At 40.0% G+C, this 17,247-nt stretch overlaps 1 protein-coding gene across 3 annotated transcripts in view; it reads right to left on the bottom strand.

Annotated features, from left to right (window-relative positions):
* Positions 1–12,499, bottom strand: part of DCUN1D1 (defective in cullin neddylation 1 domain containing 1) — a 32,099-nt gene extending 19,600 nt beyond the window's left edge. The window contains exon 1 of one of the 3 annotated variants that reach the window (XM_060639314.2): positions 12,395–12,499. In XM_060639314.2, the coding sequence (XP_060495297.1) occupies positions 12,395–12,406 (12 nt within the window). In that variant the 5' untranslated portion in view covers positions 12,407–12,499. Of the gene's footprint in view, positions 1–7,846; positions 8,005–12,377 lie in introns of those variants that run through there. The other 2 variants (XM_060639317.2, XM_060639315.2) reach the window with 2 other exon arrangements.
* Between the last annotated feature and the right edge of the window lie 4,748 nt (positions 12,500–17,247).

Raw genomic sequence — 17,247 nt, 5'->3', positions numbered from 1 at the left:
GTATTTCCTAGTCAACTAAGTCCTAACAATCCCAAAATGGAAATGCTTTTAAGCAATATTTTTTAAGCAAAAAATTAAAACACATTTATATCTATTATTCTGAATTTTCAACTTCTCACCCTTAAAGTTTCAAATTCATTCTGAACTCCAAAAAGAAAAATACCAAGGTCTTTATATTTTAAATGAATTAATTTTCTAACTCAATTCTAGTTCTCTCAGGATTTGATGAACCTAGCTCCCAAAGACCATGCTTTAAAAAAAATCAAAACACTGTAATGATCACCCATAGTTCTAACAGCTGTGTATAGCTTCTCATGGGTTTACCATCTGATTAACATTTTAACTTCACCTGAAACTTAGAAGAGCTAGTTTAAGTCCAGAAAAACCATACCTTCCATGTATGATACACAGTATTCAGCAGATATAACCAAACGTTACCCATATCCCAAACCATTCATCTATGAAAGACTTTTCCATGAAATTACAGGTCTGAAGTCAAAAGTGCAAGGAAAAAAATCAATTCAACTTATGAGACTACCCACTCCTGGAGAAGACTTTCACCTAGGGGCAAAGTTCTGCAGGAAAGCCAGACTAAGAATCTAGGTAGGAGAAGCTAGAAATCCTCTTCCCCTCTACCTGCACAGAGAGGCAATATATGATTAGTGTAGAGTAGTACAGACTCTCAAACCAGACTGGCAGGATTTTAATCCCACCTATGCCTCTTAATTGCTGTGTGACTTTGGGAAAATTACTTAACCTCTCTGTGTGCTTCAATTTCCTCATTTGTAAACAGGGTGTGAAGGTTACATAAATTCAGGCTAAACTCTTAGAACTGTACCTGGCACATATATGGTAAGGAGTCCTTTCAAGTCCATGAAGAATACTCCAGAGAAAAAATAATAATTTTATGCAAATAGAAAAATATGATTAACAATCATAATCAGAAAACTAGCAACTAACATTTGAGTTCCTGGTGGGTGCCAACACTGTGCTAGGCATTTAAATTACTAACAATCCTTCAAGGTCGTTATCACTGATTCCATTTTACCAATGAGAATACTAAGCCTCAGAGTTCAATTTATCTAAGGACAGACTTCTCTAAAAAGTAGTGGAGCCAGGAATGAAACCATGGTGCCTGGCTTCAAGGCTTGTAGTCTTTCCATTTACTCTATATTATCATCAAGTGAAAGAGAAAACAAAAAGTGCAAAAGTGCAACCACTGACTAATTATGTGTGAACTGGAAGGAGGAAGGGAATTGTGAGCTAGATTTCTTCACCTATTTTTATGGAAAAGTTAAATAAGTAATCAATTGACCTTTCCCCATTCTAATGTAAACAATTTGCATTCTGACTAAAAAACTGTCCAATAAGTGTTCCCTCACAACCTAACTAAAAGGCTAATTTAGGGATGAAACTTCCCTTTTAGAAGTTTTTAAGGAGAGGAGAAGAGGGTGATGGGTTATTTTTTAAGAAAAGTTAATTTTTTTAAAAAAGTAATTCAACAGAAAGAAAAACGTTTATTGTCATATCATAGTCTATTTTTAAAGATAACCACAATCTACAGCTTTAAATGTACAAAGATGGAAAACTGGGGGGGGGCACTGAAACTCAGGATTTCCTTTTCCAATGACAAGGCTTGAAACCCAGAGAAAATACAAATACATGTACAGGTTATGCCCCCAAAATATAAGCAAATGAGTACAATTTCAAATATTCAGCAAAACAAAAACCAGTATTATTTTAAATTATAATCTGCAGTTTAGAATAATTATTTATGGTTAGGCCTATGCCTCTTACCATTCATCCAAAAACCTTCCTGTATTTCAATGACAAACTCTTCCGTAAGAGGTGCTATACCAATGCTAAACCAAACATGGAATAATATACTATGTAATACTGTAGTCAATGATGTTTCAAATAATAGCAATTCACTGCAAAAAGTATTTCAGAAAGTACATTTGTAAGATTCAAACTGGTTTTGTATGTTGCTAAATTTTGTTTGGTTCTATATGATTTTCCTCATAGGTTTTTAGAAAGTATTCTGGGGTGCCTGGGTGGCTCAGTTGGTTGGGTGTCCAACTTCAGCTCAGGTCATGATCTCGCAGTTAGTGGGTTCAAGCCCTGCATCAGGCTCTGTGCAGACAGCCTGGAGCCTGGAGCCTGCTTTGGATTCTGTGTCTCCCTCTCTCTCTGTCCCTCCCCTGCTCACACACTGTCTCTGTCTCTCAAAAATTAAAAAAAAAAAAAAAAAAAAAAAAAGTTAAAATTTAAAAAAAAAACAAAAGTATTCTGGGGGCTCCTGGTTAGTTCATTCAGTCAAGCATGCAACTCCTGATCTCAGGATTGTGAGTTCAAGGCCCACACTGGGGGTGGAGCCTACTTAAAATTTTTAAAAAAAATTTTTTTTTAATATATAAATTTAAAGGATTTTCTCCTCCTCACCCTAAGAATTAATAGATTATTCAAAAGATGACTTCCACTGTAAATGGAATAAATGTTTTGATTTTAGCAACTGTTTTGACTATTAAAAAGTTATTTTTGTTAAATCCTGATTATCTAGAACAGGATAGAAATAACACCCTTAAAATACTTGTGTTAGCCATCATATTTCAATTGATTCTCCCAATCTTATTACTGGAATTTCTAACAAGCAGTCAAGGTAGCTAATTTAAACTTACTTCTCCTCTCCATAAACATCTTCTCTAAAGAAATCTCAAATTAACAAAAAGATTACTCAGGCAAAAACAAAACAAAAGAACAAAAAATAAATTAAGTAAGATTTTAAAAGTTCCATAGTTAAATAACTTATAATAATGACTAGCATTAAAAAGTCATGTGATATTTGTTTCATAAAGAGAATAAATGATCCTTGAAAAATGAAATCTCCTAATTCTAAGATCTGGTATCTATTCAAATCCTAAATCCAAAAATATTAGAATCCTATGAATAATAAATGAGCACTCTAAATGTTTACTGAAAATGAAAATACCCTAATATAACAAAGATATGGGCCATGAACTTCAGCAATTTATCTGCTGCTGAATGCCATGTTCAGTGTTGAGGGATTCAAAAGTGTAATGCAACAGAATTCTTTAAAGAACTCTAAAAGTAGATCTCTCTTAAAATTTTACAATACAAACAAGCAGTCTAAGCACTGTTAGTGATTAGGTATCAACTACTTAAAAATGGATTCAATAAAGTGATGAAAAATGCTTTACTGGCACTTTTCTCTTCTGTTTTTGCTTTTTCTTAGGTGGGGTGTGCACACCTAAAATGAGTAGGTAAACTAGACAGTCAGCAGGTTATTCAAGAGCTTATTTGTGTCCACAAAGCAACTGAATCCTATTTGGAACTATGTCTCTTCATCAAATGTCATGGCTAATGCTATCAGAATTTGAACACCACACACCAAAATTTAAAAGGAAGTTTTCTCACAGATTTTCATTATGCCTGACCCAACCTATAAGGCAATAATGGAAACAGCCACTTGACTGAAATAAGCTCAGCTTTCTTAAAACTTACAACAAAAAACCACCACCACGAGAGTTAATTTTACTTTCAACCTTTTTACTGTAGGTACCAAAAGAGTGTTAATTTTTCAATTACTTAGATGTTTACATCAGATCATTTCATTTGATATAGAAAAAAACTAGGTCACTACAAAATATGATAGGGAAGAAACAAGAATGAAACTAATCAAAAATTTCACACCTATACTGAAAGAGTGCCTGCTAAGTTTAAAAAAAGAAAAGAGGGGGCGCCTGGGTGGCGCCGTCGGTTAAGCGTCCGACTTCAGCCAGGTCACGATCTCGCGGTCCGTGAGTTCGAGCCCCGCGTCAGGCTCTGGGCTGATGGCTCGGAGCCTGTTTCCGATTCTGTGTCTCCCTCTCTCTCTGCCCCTCCCCCGTTCATGCTCTGTCTCTCTCTGTCCCAAAAATAAATAAAAAAAAAAAAGGTTGAAAAAAAAAGAAAAAAAAAAAGAAAAGAAAAGAAAAAAAAAAAGGAGGGTTAAACAAAGTATGTTAATCAGAGACCAGGCTTCTAAACCATGCTCTGCCACATACTAGCTCTTTACCTTGGTCAAATAATTTAGAACCAGTAAACCTCCATTTCCAGATACATTAAAAGGAGGTAAGAGTATCCACCTCATAGACTGGAGATTAACAAGTTGTAAATTGTCTGATTAGCAGACACAATGTTCTTAATAAATGTTAATGTCCTTCTTTCTCCCCAAAGGTCCAGTTTTCTGCATATGGTTATTAAACTTCGTACAAACTACTAGAACACATTCTAAAACAATCTACGGAAGAGGTTTCGTTTTTATTAACTAGCATGGTTAGGTAAACTCAATGGTCAACTAGTTTTTATTAAATATGAGACAGTCATCTTAAACAGAATTCAAAACCCTCTACACAGAAGCTACATGGTACAGAAAACTATAATAAGGGTTATTTTTAAAAGGGTTGCTTTAAAAAATAATTATCTACAATATTGTAATCCGACACTATGGGAGAACAGAAATAGTCTATCATACCACTCAAAATCTCTCAGCGGCTTCCCGTTTCTCTTGGAGTAAAAACCCAATATCCTTACAATTCCCAACCATGCACATTTCCACCCCTTCCCACTCAGATAGCATCAGCTCCAATGCCCAATATGCCCTTTTCCTCCATACACAATGCTCCAGTCACTGGTCTCACTGTTCCTCAAATTCTCTCTACCACATTTCTGCATGGCTTAATCCTTCCTCTCCTAGTCTGCTCAAAATTCACCTCATCACTGGTGCACACACCACTACCCCTGTGCCCCCAATTCCCCTCCTTAATGCTGCTTTTCTCCCATAGCACTTAACACCCTCTAACATAGAAGAAAAAGATATACTATGTTTATTATTTGTGTCTTCCTACTAAAATGTAGCCCTCTCAAGAGGTGGGATTTTCATCTTTTCAGTGAAAGACACACACACACACACACACACTCTCTCTCTCTCTCTCTCTCTCTCTCTCTCTCTCCCCCCCAGTTCCCAGAACAGTGGTTGGCACACAGTGTTTCAATAAATAATTACTGAAATGAATTAAGACCCTCCTTTACTTGTGCCTATGCAAAACAATGTGAAACAAGTTCTAAACAGACACCTTACACAGGGCTACATTCATTTGGACTCATAAACTCTGTATTTATTGAAAATATAATCTTAAATTTCAAAGTCCACACATTTTTTAGAAAGCCATTAAAAGCACTGTAATTAACATCCATTAGTCATCCATTTGAATTTTGTTATTTAACATATTCATTAATAATACATGGATTTTCCTCTGCTTAAATGAATAATGTAATTTAATTTCAAATCCAATTTTCACAATTTCTCTAGATTTCATGTGAGTTAAAAGATTACATATACTACAAATACTGGGGGAAACAGTAAACCAGGAGCAAAGTTTCAGTTCTGCAACAAACAAACAAAAAAAATCAAAACCTCCTTGATCCTCAATTTCTTCTTCTGTAGAAGGGAAAAGGAGTAAAACAGATGATCTCTGGAACCAGTTCTGACTCCTACTATGATGCCGTGAATCTATAAAAATTTAGTAGGTTACAAACTACATACTTTTTACACATCTAACAGAAATTAGAATAAAAATTTTTAGTTGAACAGAACTTTAGAAATCATCAAATTCAATCCTGTCATCTTACAAATAAGAAAACAACCTAGAAGTTTTGAATACTTTTAAAAATATTTTCAGGAGTAATAGAATATTGTCTAGTTTTGGGGTTATTTTTGGTCTAAGTAGTCAGGTAGGTTAACTGAACAATTTTTTTATACAAAGTATTTTAGATATCCCATCATTTAAGCCTGCCCTAGAACTGACGATATGCCTTCTAGAAATAAGCCTAGCTAAATACACAGAAAAACAACAGCCCAATAACTATTAAGAAACAATTATATATTTATGATGAAAACTTAACTACAAAATTCTTATGGCCTAACTTCTATTAGAGAACATGGTGATTTCGTTTCTAACTAACAAGAGCATACCAAGACAATTCTAGTGACATGATCGGAGTTCAGCCACAGAAAGTGTTTTAAATTAGTGATACGTTGCCACTACTGGTATACTTAGATGAGTTATGGCTAAGTTCCAAAACTAGCTAATTTAATATGAACAAAAGGAGAGAAGCTTAAGAGCTCCAATCCAAGCTGAACTCTTGCATGAACCACATGAATCCTGAATTCCTGAACAGGTGATGAGCATTATCAAGAGCTGTTTCCAGAGGATGCTGATGATTTACAGACTATTATGAACAGAGCACATGTCAGTGCTCTCACAGAGTGTTTACCGGGGAATTACATTTCATTACTTCAAACTTACTACTCATCTACATGCCAAGAGCCTGGAAACTTCAGGAGTAACGTCTGTGACCATCAAAATACTTTAAAAATTTTAGAAACTGTTCAGATGCCCCAGCAGATCTTTCAACACTGCAATATCACTCTAAACGTTAACCTGGACTTCACGGCAAAGTTTTCTTACAAATACAAATGGCAAATTTTCATGAAACTTACCTCTGAATATATGACAAACTATAACCACATATCCGTACATGATACCAAAATTCTGCTAAGTTGGAGGCTGGGGCTAGATAAGTGTCATTCAGCAGAAATAAGACCAACTAAAAGCAAAGATACTGGGGCATTCCCTTAACACAGACACACACATACGCCCTCCTCAAAGAGGCCTTTATGTTCCCCAGGAGCAAAAGGACAACAATATCATTTTTACTGTCTATTCATACAGTAACCTGCATGGAATTCAACTCATGCTCAGACTCTAATGCCAAACCTCACTTCTAAAAAACAGAGAACGAAACAGAGTTATTTACATGACTACCAAAATGTAAGCAGATAACTTAACTACCACTTCTTCAAGCTGCTAAGACGATTTTTTCTCCAAACAAAAAAAGAAGAGGGGGAATAACTTGACAAACTGTTTTTTAAAAAATCACAAATGTCTTTAACTGGCATAATAAAACAATTACTCCTCCCACCCCAAGCAAATAAAACATGTGCTCAAAAGGTAGCAAGTCTGTTTCTCCTAATTTCATGAAACGAGAACAGGTTGCACTTCCGTACTCCCCGCCCCCCCCCCCCCCACGTCCCCTAAGCTCAGCGGTTTCTCATGTTCTCAGCGGAGAGGCGCCTATAACCTCCACCAACTGGCCAGTTAAACTCTCCTTTTGCAAAAGCTTGGGGCGCATCAAGAGGTGATGCAGAAAGGAAAAGGGCTAATACCCCGCCCCAAGCGAAACTGCCTGGAGACTTGAGGGGTGTTGGAGCTGGGAGCGGAGGAGGGAGAGGAGCGCCGGGAAAGTCTTTCCTTCTCGCCGGCGGGGCGGAGGGGGAAGCCCCGGCTTCGGGGCGGGGGGAGGCTCCTCACCCGGAACCCCGGACCCCGGTCAGACACAATAGAGCCGGCGAGGGGGCCCGGCAAGGGCAGGGCCGTTGCCCCATCCCCTCCCCCCGCCCCAACGCCTCCCTCACCCGCGCCGGGCCGGCGAGGGGCACAGGGGGCCTCTCCCCGCGCCCCAAACTCCCGGGGCTCCCGACTAGGCCCAGCTCCGCTCCGCCTCCTCGGCTCTCGCGTAGCGGCGGCGCCCGGGCGGGAAGGGGCGAAGGAGGAAGGGAGAGGAGGGGAGGAGAGCCCCGCCGGAGAGAGGACGGAGGCCGCGGGCCGGAGGCTCGGGGCGGCGGGGTCGCCACGGGGCGGAGGGCGGCGGGGCGGGGGTGCGCAGCTGCGCCGGCCCCCAGCCGGCGGGGCGGGCGGGCGGGCGGGCGGCCGCAGTGCCTCACCATGTTGGTGTCCTCCAGGCCTCTCCCCTCCTCCTCCGGCTCCGCAGCGAATGGACGGCGGCGGCAGCGGCGGCTCCTCTCACGGGCTTGCCGGGCTCCCGCTCATGCGCAGTGCGGGACGGCCCCGGCGCGGCCCGAGGAGGCAGCCCCGGGCTTCGGGGAGGCGGAGGGACTGGGGCGGGCGTCCGGCACCCCGCGCGGGGCTTCCCCGGGGCGCGGGGTCCCCCGGGGCGGGGGGCGCGGGCGGGGCAGGGGGGCGACGCACGCCCTCCGCGCGCCGACATCCTCCCGCCGCGCCTGGCGGTCTCCGGCGGGGTGGGGGGCCGCAGGACACCCACCTCCGCTTCCTACGCGCTCCTTCCGCCGTCGGACGGCGCCGGTACACCAACTCGAGGAGAGGATGAGCGGTGCTCAGTAACTTGAGCAGATGGGGGAGACTGGAAGGGATAAGACTGAGGGGCTAGGCTAGATCCATCCCAAACCACCCCTTCCCATCAAGACCACCCCTCAAAAGGGAAGAAAATAGTGAAAACACCTCCACCTCGTATTTTCCTGTTTGCCCCACAGTTGCCCCTGGACTGTATCAGGTCCCCCATGTGGACATACGAGAGGAGAGGAGAACTTAGTCTAGCCTCATGGGAGCCGTAATGTCCTTTATGGCACAGGTTCTTCCCAGACCTAAGTGTCCGCTGGGAAACCAGTGGAGTGGCCTTGGAGCTCTCGGCCAGGAGGACTGAGAAGGCCCCATGCATGCAACTAGTGGCAGAAGTTGCAGTATCAACATTTACTGCTTGCTCTAAATATTCCCTCAGTTCAACCTTACTAGGATAAGTTTTGGGAGGTAACTGTGGAACTTTTTTTTTTTTTTTTTTTTTTTTGACGGGGGGCGGGGAGGGGATTGACGTCACTCCAGGTGGGCTGTCCAGGTTTGACCTATTCTTGGCACTAAGTCAGGTGAGGCTGAGAATACCAGGATTCTGAGTTGGGGGTCAAATACGGGAATGTGCTTGAAGGGAGTTAAAACACTCTTTGGAGTGTGGTCCCTGCTCTTAAGAAATTGACTATTCAGTTGGAGAGATGAGACACTTTCACACATGAAGGAAATAAGAAAACAGGTAGTGAAACAAACAATCAGAAAATCACATCTAAGACTGAGCCAAGAGTTTGGATGTGTTTCAGAAAAGAACCAACTCGAATCAACCTGTTATCACTATCCTCACCAACACCCCTGTCCCCCCAACACAGGCATAAGCTACCGGATCAACCCTGCAACTTCACAGTTTTGAAGTTCTTATCAAAGCATCAGAACTTCTTTGGCAACTTCCCAGGGCCACTTAACACTTCCTGGAGCCAGCCATGTATCAGGAGCTCCCAGAACTCTACCAAAACAGATCTTTGGCCACCACAGCTCCTTGCTAGGTTTTGGGTAAACAGCTTGGTGAAGACAGGCCAGATCTGCCTCATGCACCAAGCCTGAAGCCAGACCACATCCAAGGATGTTCTCCAGGTATTCACCTAGATTGGAGGAAATAGTAACATCTAGGGTCTTAATGAAGAGGAGTCACTGTATCTCTTTCCTATGCTGTTATACTTCACTATGATAATAGCTCACAGGTTTTCTTCAGCTTTTTTTCCTATTTGCCAAGTCTGAAGTACAATTCTCAGTTCTCATTCTATCTGACTCCCCCCATGCAATTGAACATTTCTTCCTTCAATTCCTTCTCCATCATTTTCCATGTTTCCACTTTCTTCTGCATTTCCTCTTTCTGTGACCGCTCTTCTTTGCTGGCTCAGCTTTCTTTGGCTGTACAATGTTCCAGAACCGTCCCTGAATCTCCTCCTGTGTATAACCTGTGTTATACTGCACTCACTCACATTCCCACATGTCAACTGCTACCTAGATCTTGAGGAGTACTGAATCTTGACTTCCAGCTCCTGAGTGGCAGGCCTAAACACTAAATTTTGGTCACATCACAGGCCCATCCATCTTGACAAATCCAAAACCTTATCCCCAAGCCTGCTTTTCTTCCAGTCTTTTTACCAGATCACCCAAACTAGAAGTCCAAGAGACATCCACAACTCCTTCTACTTCATCTCCCTTAATCTAATCGGTTAACAACTCTCATCAATTTTACCTCAAAAATATAACTTTGAATCTCCACTCTATCCTCCACCCTCAGCAGAGCCGTTATTGTATCTTTTCTCATCAATAATCTCTTACTTAGCTAATCTGACCTCTATACATTCCCCATTGCTCCAGAGTTATCTTTTTATAATACAAAACCTAATTTGTTCCTTAAAATTCTCTACTGGCTCCATGAACGTGAGCCTCGTTGGTGTGGCATAGGAGGCTATCTACCTATCTTGTCATCTCCCACCTCCTTCCACACAAATACACCTCATATTTCAATTTTAACAAGCCAAGCCTGCCATACTACTTTGTGTCTCCTTGCTTTCTCTTATTCTGCTATCACTGGCATAGGAGCTAACGCTGATTAAGGGCTTTCCATGTTCTGCCATGTTCTGACTTTCCAAGTCATGCCTTGCACTGTTCTAAGTCCATGGCACACACTACTCACATAATCCTCACTTTAGTCCTATGAGCTATGCTCAGTGATTATGCCCATTCTACAGAGGAGAAAACTGAAGCACAGAAAGGTTAAATAACATGCCTAAGTTTCCTTGGCTGGTAAGTAGTAAAGCTGGAGTTTAAACCCATATAGTCTAGCCACAGACTATTCTCTTAACTACCACTCTGTATTTCCTACCAAGACCTCATACTCAATTCAAAAACCATCTTCTCTGTGATTATCTCCTGACCTCATTCCTGGATTCCAGCAGTCAGGCATTGTTTTTTTCGTTCTGCACTTCTATGACACCTTGTATACACTTCTTTTACACTTAGGACATCTTGACATCATATGATAATCATTTATCTGCATGACCACCACCCCTGACTCCTCCAGGTGAGAGACCCAGTTGCATACATCTTTTTCAGTGTCAAAGCAAGTGCCTGACACATAGGACAGATGTATGTGCTACATGATAACAGATAAAAGAAAGAAGATATCTGATATCTGTTGATTTGCCTTAAGACTATGCCTATGTTGTTTATTATTGTAATGGAATGTCTGTCCTCCTTGGCAGATGTATGTTATAGCATACGGTCAGATGGTAAATGTAGTAGCAACTGTACCCATTACTGCACTTACAAGCTACAGTACTGAATGTGAAATGGAGGATTATTACTCAGTCATCATTACTGAGAAAAATATATTTGTTAAAATTGTCCTGATTATTTTTAAAATGGAAAAGTCCTGAAGATAAAGTATAAATTACAATATCTGATCATATTCATTAACATGTTCGTATTACTTTTTTGTCATGAGCTTTCAAATTTTTAAGATTTTGAGGGTTTTTGTTAAGAACAGAATTTGTAAAGATTTTTTTCAAAGTGACAATCTCAATACAAATAAGATGGAACCATCTAGCTGAAATCCACTATCCTCCTTCCCTGTGTGTGTGTGTGTGTGTGTGTGTGTATACACACATCTATATATATAACACACATATATGGTGTGTATGTGTATATATATATGTATACATACATACACACATAGAGAAAGTACGTGCACAATATATATTCACTGTACATCTATAGCTACGTAGACTAATATAGAGTATCTATAGATGGTATAATTTTTCAAGGTAAAACATGCAAGTATTTGAAAATGAATTGCCTCAGATGTTTAAAAATTCACGTTAAGATATATATATATTCGCTGATAAAAATTGTTACAGTTCTGTTTAAAGAAACATGTGAAACCAGGGTTCCATACTTTAAAAATCTGTCTTTTAGCAAAGAGAAAGAGCAAAAGTAATCTGAAAAGACAGATTGCTAACATTTCTGGTAGTTCATCCAGCTAAAATTAAGCCTGCAGGGTAACTATGTATACATAGTTACAGTTCAAAGGCACTAGTCTGGGACGCACAGCCACCACCCTCCCACACTTAACTTGGGTGGACTCAATTTTGCCCAACATTTACATAAATGTGCTTATTGAATTCAAGCTCGCCTATTTATAAATATGTAAGAGTAAATGAGACTGACCAATACAACCTATTTGAGTAAAACGTGGCCTTTAGGTCTTATTGATCCAGAATTATAATATTTTAAAGGGTGAAGCAGACAAGATGAGGCCTCAGGGGCAGGGATGGGCCCTCATTGTAGTTGCAAAAAGTCTAATATAAGAGCCATTGTTGCAAATTAACGCCTAACTCATCAGAGTGGGGGAAGAGATGGAAGCCTTTTGACTCTCCCTCCCTGGTAAGCATTTTCAGTGCAGCCAAAGAGATGACCAACTGCCTAGGACTCTTCCCCCACATTCTAAACTATTTAAAAATGAATCCTTAATCAGAACAAAAGGAGGAAACTTAAGGACTGTCCCTAGAAAAATGAACACCACTGACCCCTTCACACAAAAGAACCAACAAAAGGGTCACCTCTAAATTTACAAAAGGGGGTATTCACCAGAGCCAGTCTGTCACCTCAAGGTACATGTGGATCTGTTGATTTGAGCTGCTCCACACTCATGGTAGAGGAATGGACTTGCAGTAACAGCTGAGACTGGAGGGCCAGTGATGGGAAACTACCTGAGACCATCACTGATGATGTCACAATGTCCCACTGTCCTGAGGTGTCCATCTTGCACCTCCCTGCCCAGCCCCGCTTGGTCCCTCCTACATGAGACCGCAGCTCAGCCTGGGTGTCTGTCTTGGACAGCTCTGGTCAGTTGCAGAGAGTAAATTTGTTAAAATCATAAAGACTGAAACAATTCTACAGGTAGTACAGTAGATGGTCCTCTAGAATCCAGAGTGTTTATCCCTTGATACTTTTGGTATCCTCACAAAGGCATGTGCCTTAGAGGAAATGCTGGTGTGGAACCAACACCTTGCTTTCCTGTCTTTATTCAGTGAATAGTACGGAAGGCATACACATTTCCCTGGGACTTGGTATTCTCAATTACAAAATAAAAAGATCGGGTTGAATTGTAATAAGTTTCAATCAAACCCTACGCTTGTTTGATTCCTTCCTGGTCCACTATTATGAGCTGTCCACAAAGATCAGGGAAGTATAGCCTGTTTCATTCATTCACTCATTCATTCATTTCTAAGTGTATGAAATACCTACAATAACACTGTATGGCAGGTATAATGCATGCTGCAAATATGAGGCACATACGAAATTTAAAATTTTCTAGTAGTGACATTTAAAAGCCTGAAACAGGCTTCACCTATTTTGTTTTTAACATCTAACCTAAGATATCCAAAATATCAGCATTTTAACATGTACTCAATATAAAACATTGAGGTAGTTTACATTCTTTTTTTTTTCATGGCAAATCTTTGAAATCTGATATGTATTTTATTTGGACTAGTCACTTTCAAGTGGTCAGTTGCCACATATGGCTACTATATTGGCCAGCACAGGCCCACACAGTGTCTGGCCACTGGAAATAGATGCTTCACAAGTGGGAGAAATAAGCACTCTTACTTCCAGGAAATAAATAAAAACCAAAGTAAACCTGAAATATCTATATATATCCAATAGTAGTACAAAAATATTTAGTATTAGGGAAGCTAACGTAGTTCAATTGGAAAAAAAAAATTGGCAAGGGGGCAATATGAAGCCTGTAAATATATAAAAATAATAAATATATGAATAATAAGTGAATTAATAATATACATGATTATATATATGTACCATTTTCAGTATATATAGCAAACTAGGAAAGTCACCTGTACAAATTTGCAAATGTCTACCATACACCCATATCTGCCTGACTCTGACCGTGTCATCCTGTTAAATGTGATTTGTGTACAAGGTTTTTTCAGTCAAAATAAGACATATGAAACACTAAAACACATCACAGCCACTTTAGAGTTTTCAGGGCTTTTTTCAGGGCTGTCCAGCAAAACAGTATCTAGTAAGTTAATGCCATTTTCTCCATTTCCGTTAAGATAGGTCACCCTTTTCAAAGAAATTATTTGGGATGGATGAAGAGAGAAGAGAGTTGGTGAAAGGGAAGATTTGTGTGCAAATAGTGTAAAATTTTTTAAAAATTAGTATCAGGGTCAGAGTAGCCTAAAGCGCTGCAAAAGAGAAAACATACAAATAACAAAAAGCTAAGTTGTGAGATTATCATTTTGAAAATAAATATACAGAAAGAGGAAGTCAATGAAGGAGTCTACAAGTGAAGCCCAAATGAGTTAATGTGCTGTGAGAGACCAGGGAGAACCCCCTTCAGGACATTTGGGAAAGGAGATGATTAGGCAAAATTCTTTAGAGAGAAAATGCGACGTGGCCACTCTCAACTGACAGAAAGGAAAACGTTGTGGTGGCATATCAGCACTTTGAAACAAAATAATGAATTTTAGAGAATTTGAAGAGGTCCCTCAATTTTTGTTGACAGCCTGACCTGATAGAGGGGTGTGGGGAAGGGGGGAGGGGATTGAGTGGGGAGGCAGGGAGCGCGAGGGCTTAGGGTCAGGCCTGGTGGGCTAGCGCTGGTGACAGCACAATTGGCAGATCAGGTCTGGCTGGAAAGAAAAGCCAGTGGGAGGGGTTAGGAGAGAGGCAGGGATTATCTTCATTCCTGATCAATAGGATACGGCCCTACAGAGTAACAACATAGCTGTGAAACGTGTAAGAGAATACCTCCCCTAGGCTGGGCATATGTGACATACCTCGGGTGAAGTGTATGGCTCAGAGCCCAGGTCTTAGTCCACCAGCCCAGAGCCAGGTGTTTCATTTGATTTTTCATCTGAGAAGAGTCTAAGATTTGTTTCTAATGCCTTCAGCTGGATGATTTCTCAAAAGAAGTAATGAATATTGTTAAGTCCTTTATGAAGTCACGGCAGTCAGAATTTTTTTCCGGCAATATTATCTTTACATTATTTAAAATTCAGATCCCTTGTTATTATTGCTTACATTTGTATTTCTTTTGTAGAAGTTACAAACTGAGGAGTGGCATCAGCTTTGAAACTTTGGAAATAGGCCTCGGGGTTATATGAGAGTCACGGCCTAAGACAACTGTGTTCTAAATTGTCTATCTCCATACGACTGGGCAAATCACACCTGTCTTCTTGGAGCCTCAACTCCTCTGACTGGCGAGTTTAGATTAGATAAATCCTTAATTTCCTTCCAGCTTCAAATCTGAGCTTCCTTCAAAAGTCTAGGAAGTATAATTGTTCTCATTCAGTCATGTATTTCAACATTCATTGAACACCTACGTATCAGCCACAGTAAGAGGTACTAGAAATACAAAGAACAAGCCAAACGGTCCCGGCATCCCTGCGCACCTACCTAGGAAATCAGAATCAGGTGATATGGAAACTATGGGAGGTGGGAAAAGAGTCTCTGAGATGGTTGTGCAAGTACTGCATCTGAGAAGCCCAGCAGGACTATGGGCAGAGGGGAGGCTGTGTGTAGCAGGAGAGGATGGGCTTCATGTTACCTAGATCTGTGCTGCAACCAGACTCTACCATTTATTATAAAGGTGATGTTGGCATATTTCTTAGTATTTTCATCTATAAAATACCTACTTCAGAGTACTGTGCAGAGAGTAAATGAGACAGCACATGTAATGCTGTGGTAGGCAGTTGCTCAATCTAGAAGAGGTAACATATGAATGGACTTCTACAGAATGAATAGCAGTGAGTCTCAAGCTGAGGTGACCTGGTTTGTTTTAAGGAGAGAGTCATTTAAAGTGATGTTTGGTAAAAAGCAGTTCTTCCCTGTGACATTTGGATGCCTCTTTAATCAAAAGGCACCCTCAAGGAGGGCACTGTGATTGTTCTTTATGTTTCAAACACTGAAAAATAACCCAAATCAGCCATGATCGCAACAAATATTAAGGTTACATGATGAGGGAAACACTGGCTAGATAGTTCCTTCCAATCACTGTATCAACACACAGATTCTTCTGACACTTGCTGTGGCTCTGGCATCTAGAAACACTGACCAGTGGAGCCAGCTTGATTGGTTATGTATATAAAATTACCACATTTCTTCCCCAAATATCAAGGGGCTATGATAAGAAGTTACAACAATGGTCAATGGATATTCAGGAGACATTTTTCTATCCCTCTACACTACAGGGGAGAAAAATAAGGTGGCAACTTCCTCTTCTGTCTGTGATCAGTTGGGAAATTTGACTTTGAGGTACTTACGTCCTGGAATGCCATCTGTCTCTGTCCATGTCTGCAATAAACAGTCTGAATAGAGGGCCCCGCACAGGTTCTCAGATGAAACATTGATTAAGTTTTAGTAATCTTACCAGTAGGTAAGATCTAGTTTCTGTTTTAAAAATAACCTATACAACTTGTTTCTCAGAAGGAAAAAGAAACAAATAAATGCAAAAATTACAATAAATTCTATTTATGTGTCTGTAGAAGCAATGCAGATATATCAATTCCATGAGGCCCGTATTTTCCTGATTCAAAACTAAAAACAGGTATCAAAGAAAATAAAACTACAGACTAATACATAAATGCAAAAACATAAATGCAAAAGCCTTTTAAAATATATTAGCAAACCAAATTCAATAATGTATGAAAAAATTATTTACCCAGAAACGCAGTGTTGGTTTAATAGTTGAAAATCAGTTAATATAGCACACCATATTAATAGGATGAAGACACAAGAACACAATCATCTCAGTAAATGCAAAAAAAGCATTTAACAAAACCTAACATCCACTCACAGTAAAAATTCTCAACAAACTAGGAATATAAGGGAAGTTTCTTACCTGATAAAGTGCATCTACAAAAAAAAAAAAAAGCAAAACAAAATAAGCTAGTGCTAATATCATACTTAATGGTGAAAGACTGGATGCTTCTCCCTAAGACAGGAACAAGGCAAAGATAGCTGCTCTTGCCATCTCTAATTAACCTTGAACTGAGGTTGTAGCCAGTTCGATAAGAAAAAAATTTTAAGGTATCCAGATTAGAAAAAAGAAGTAAAACTCTCTTTATTCTCAGATGATATTGTCTTATACATAGAAAACTCTAAGGAGTCCCCTGCCCCCTGCCCAAAACTGCTAGAAGTAAAAAATGAGCTCAGCAAGGGCACTAGATACAAGATCAATACTTTAAAAATCAGTTGTGTTTCTATATACTAGCAACAATCTAAAACACAATAGGATCAAAAAATAACAAAATACTTGTGAATAAGTTTAACAAAAGAAGTGAAAGATTTGTACACTGAAAATTATAAAACATTGCTGAGAGAAATTAAAGTAGATCTAATTAAGTGGAAAACTATCCCATGTTCATCAATTGAAAGACTCAATATTTTTAGCATGGCAAATCTCCCCTAAATTGTTGTATACATTCAGTTC

The sequence above is a fragment of the Panthera onca genome, chromosome C2 (assembly GCF_046562875.1).
Source record: "Panthera onca isolate mPanOnc1 chromosome C2, mPanOnc1 haplotype 2, whole genome shotgun sequence".
Classification (NCBI taxonomy): domain Eukaryota; kingdom Metazoa; phylum Chordata; class Mammalia; order Carnivora; family Felidae; genus Panthera; species Panthera onca.
Note: the sequence above shows the minus strand (reverse complement) of the source record. Positions and strands in the feature narration are given on the sequence as shown.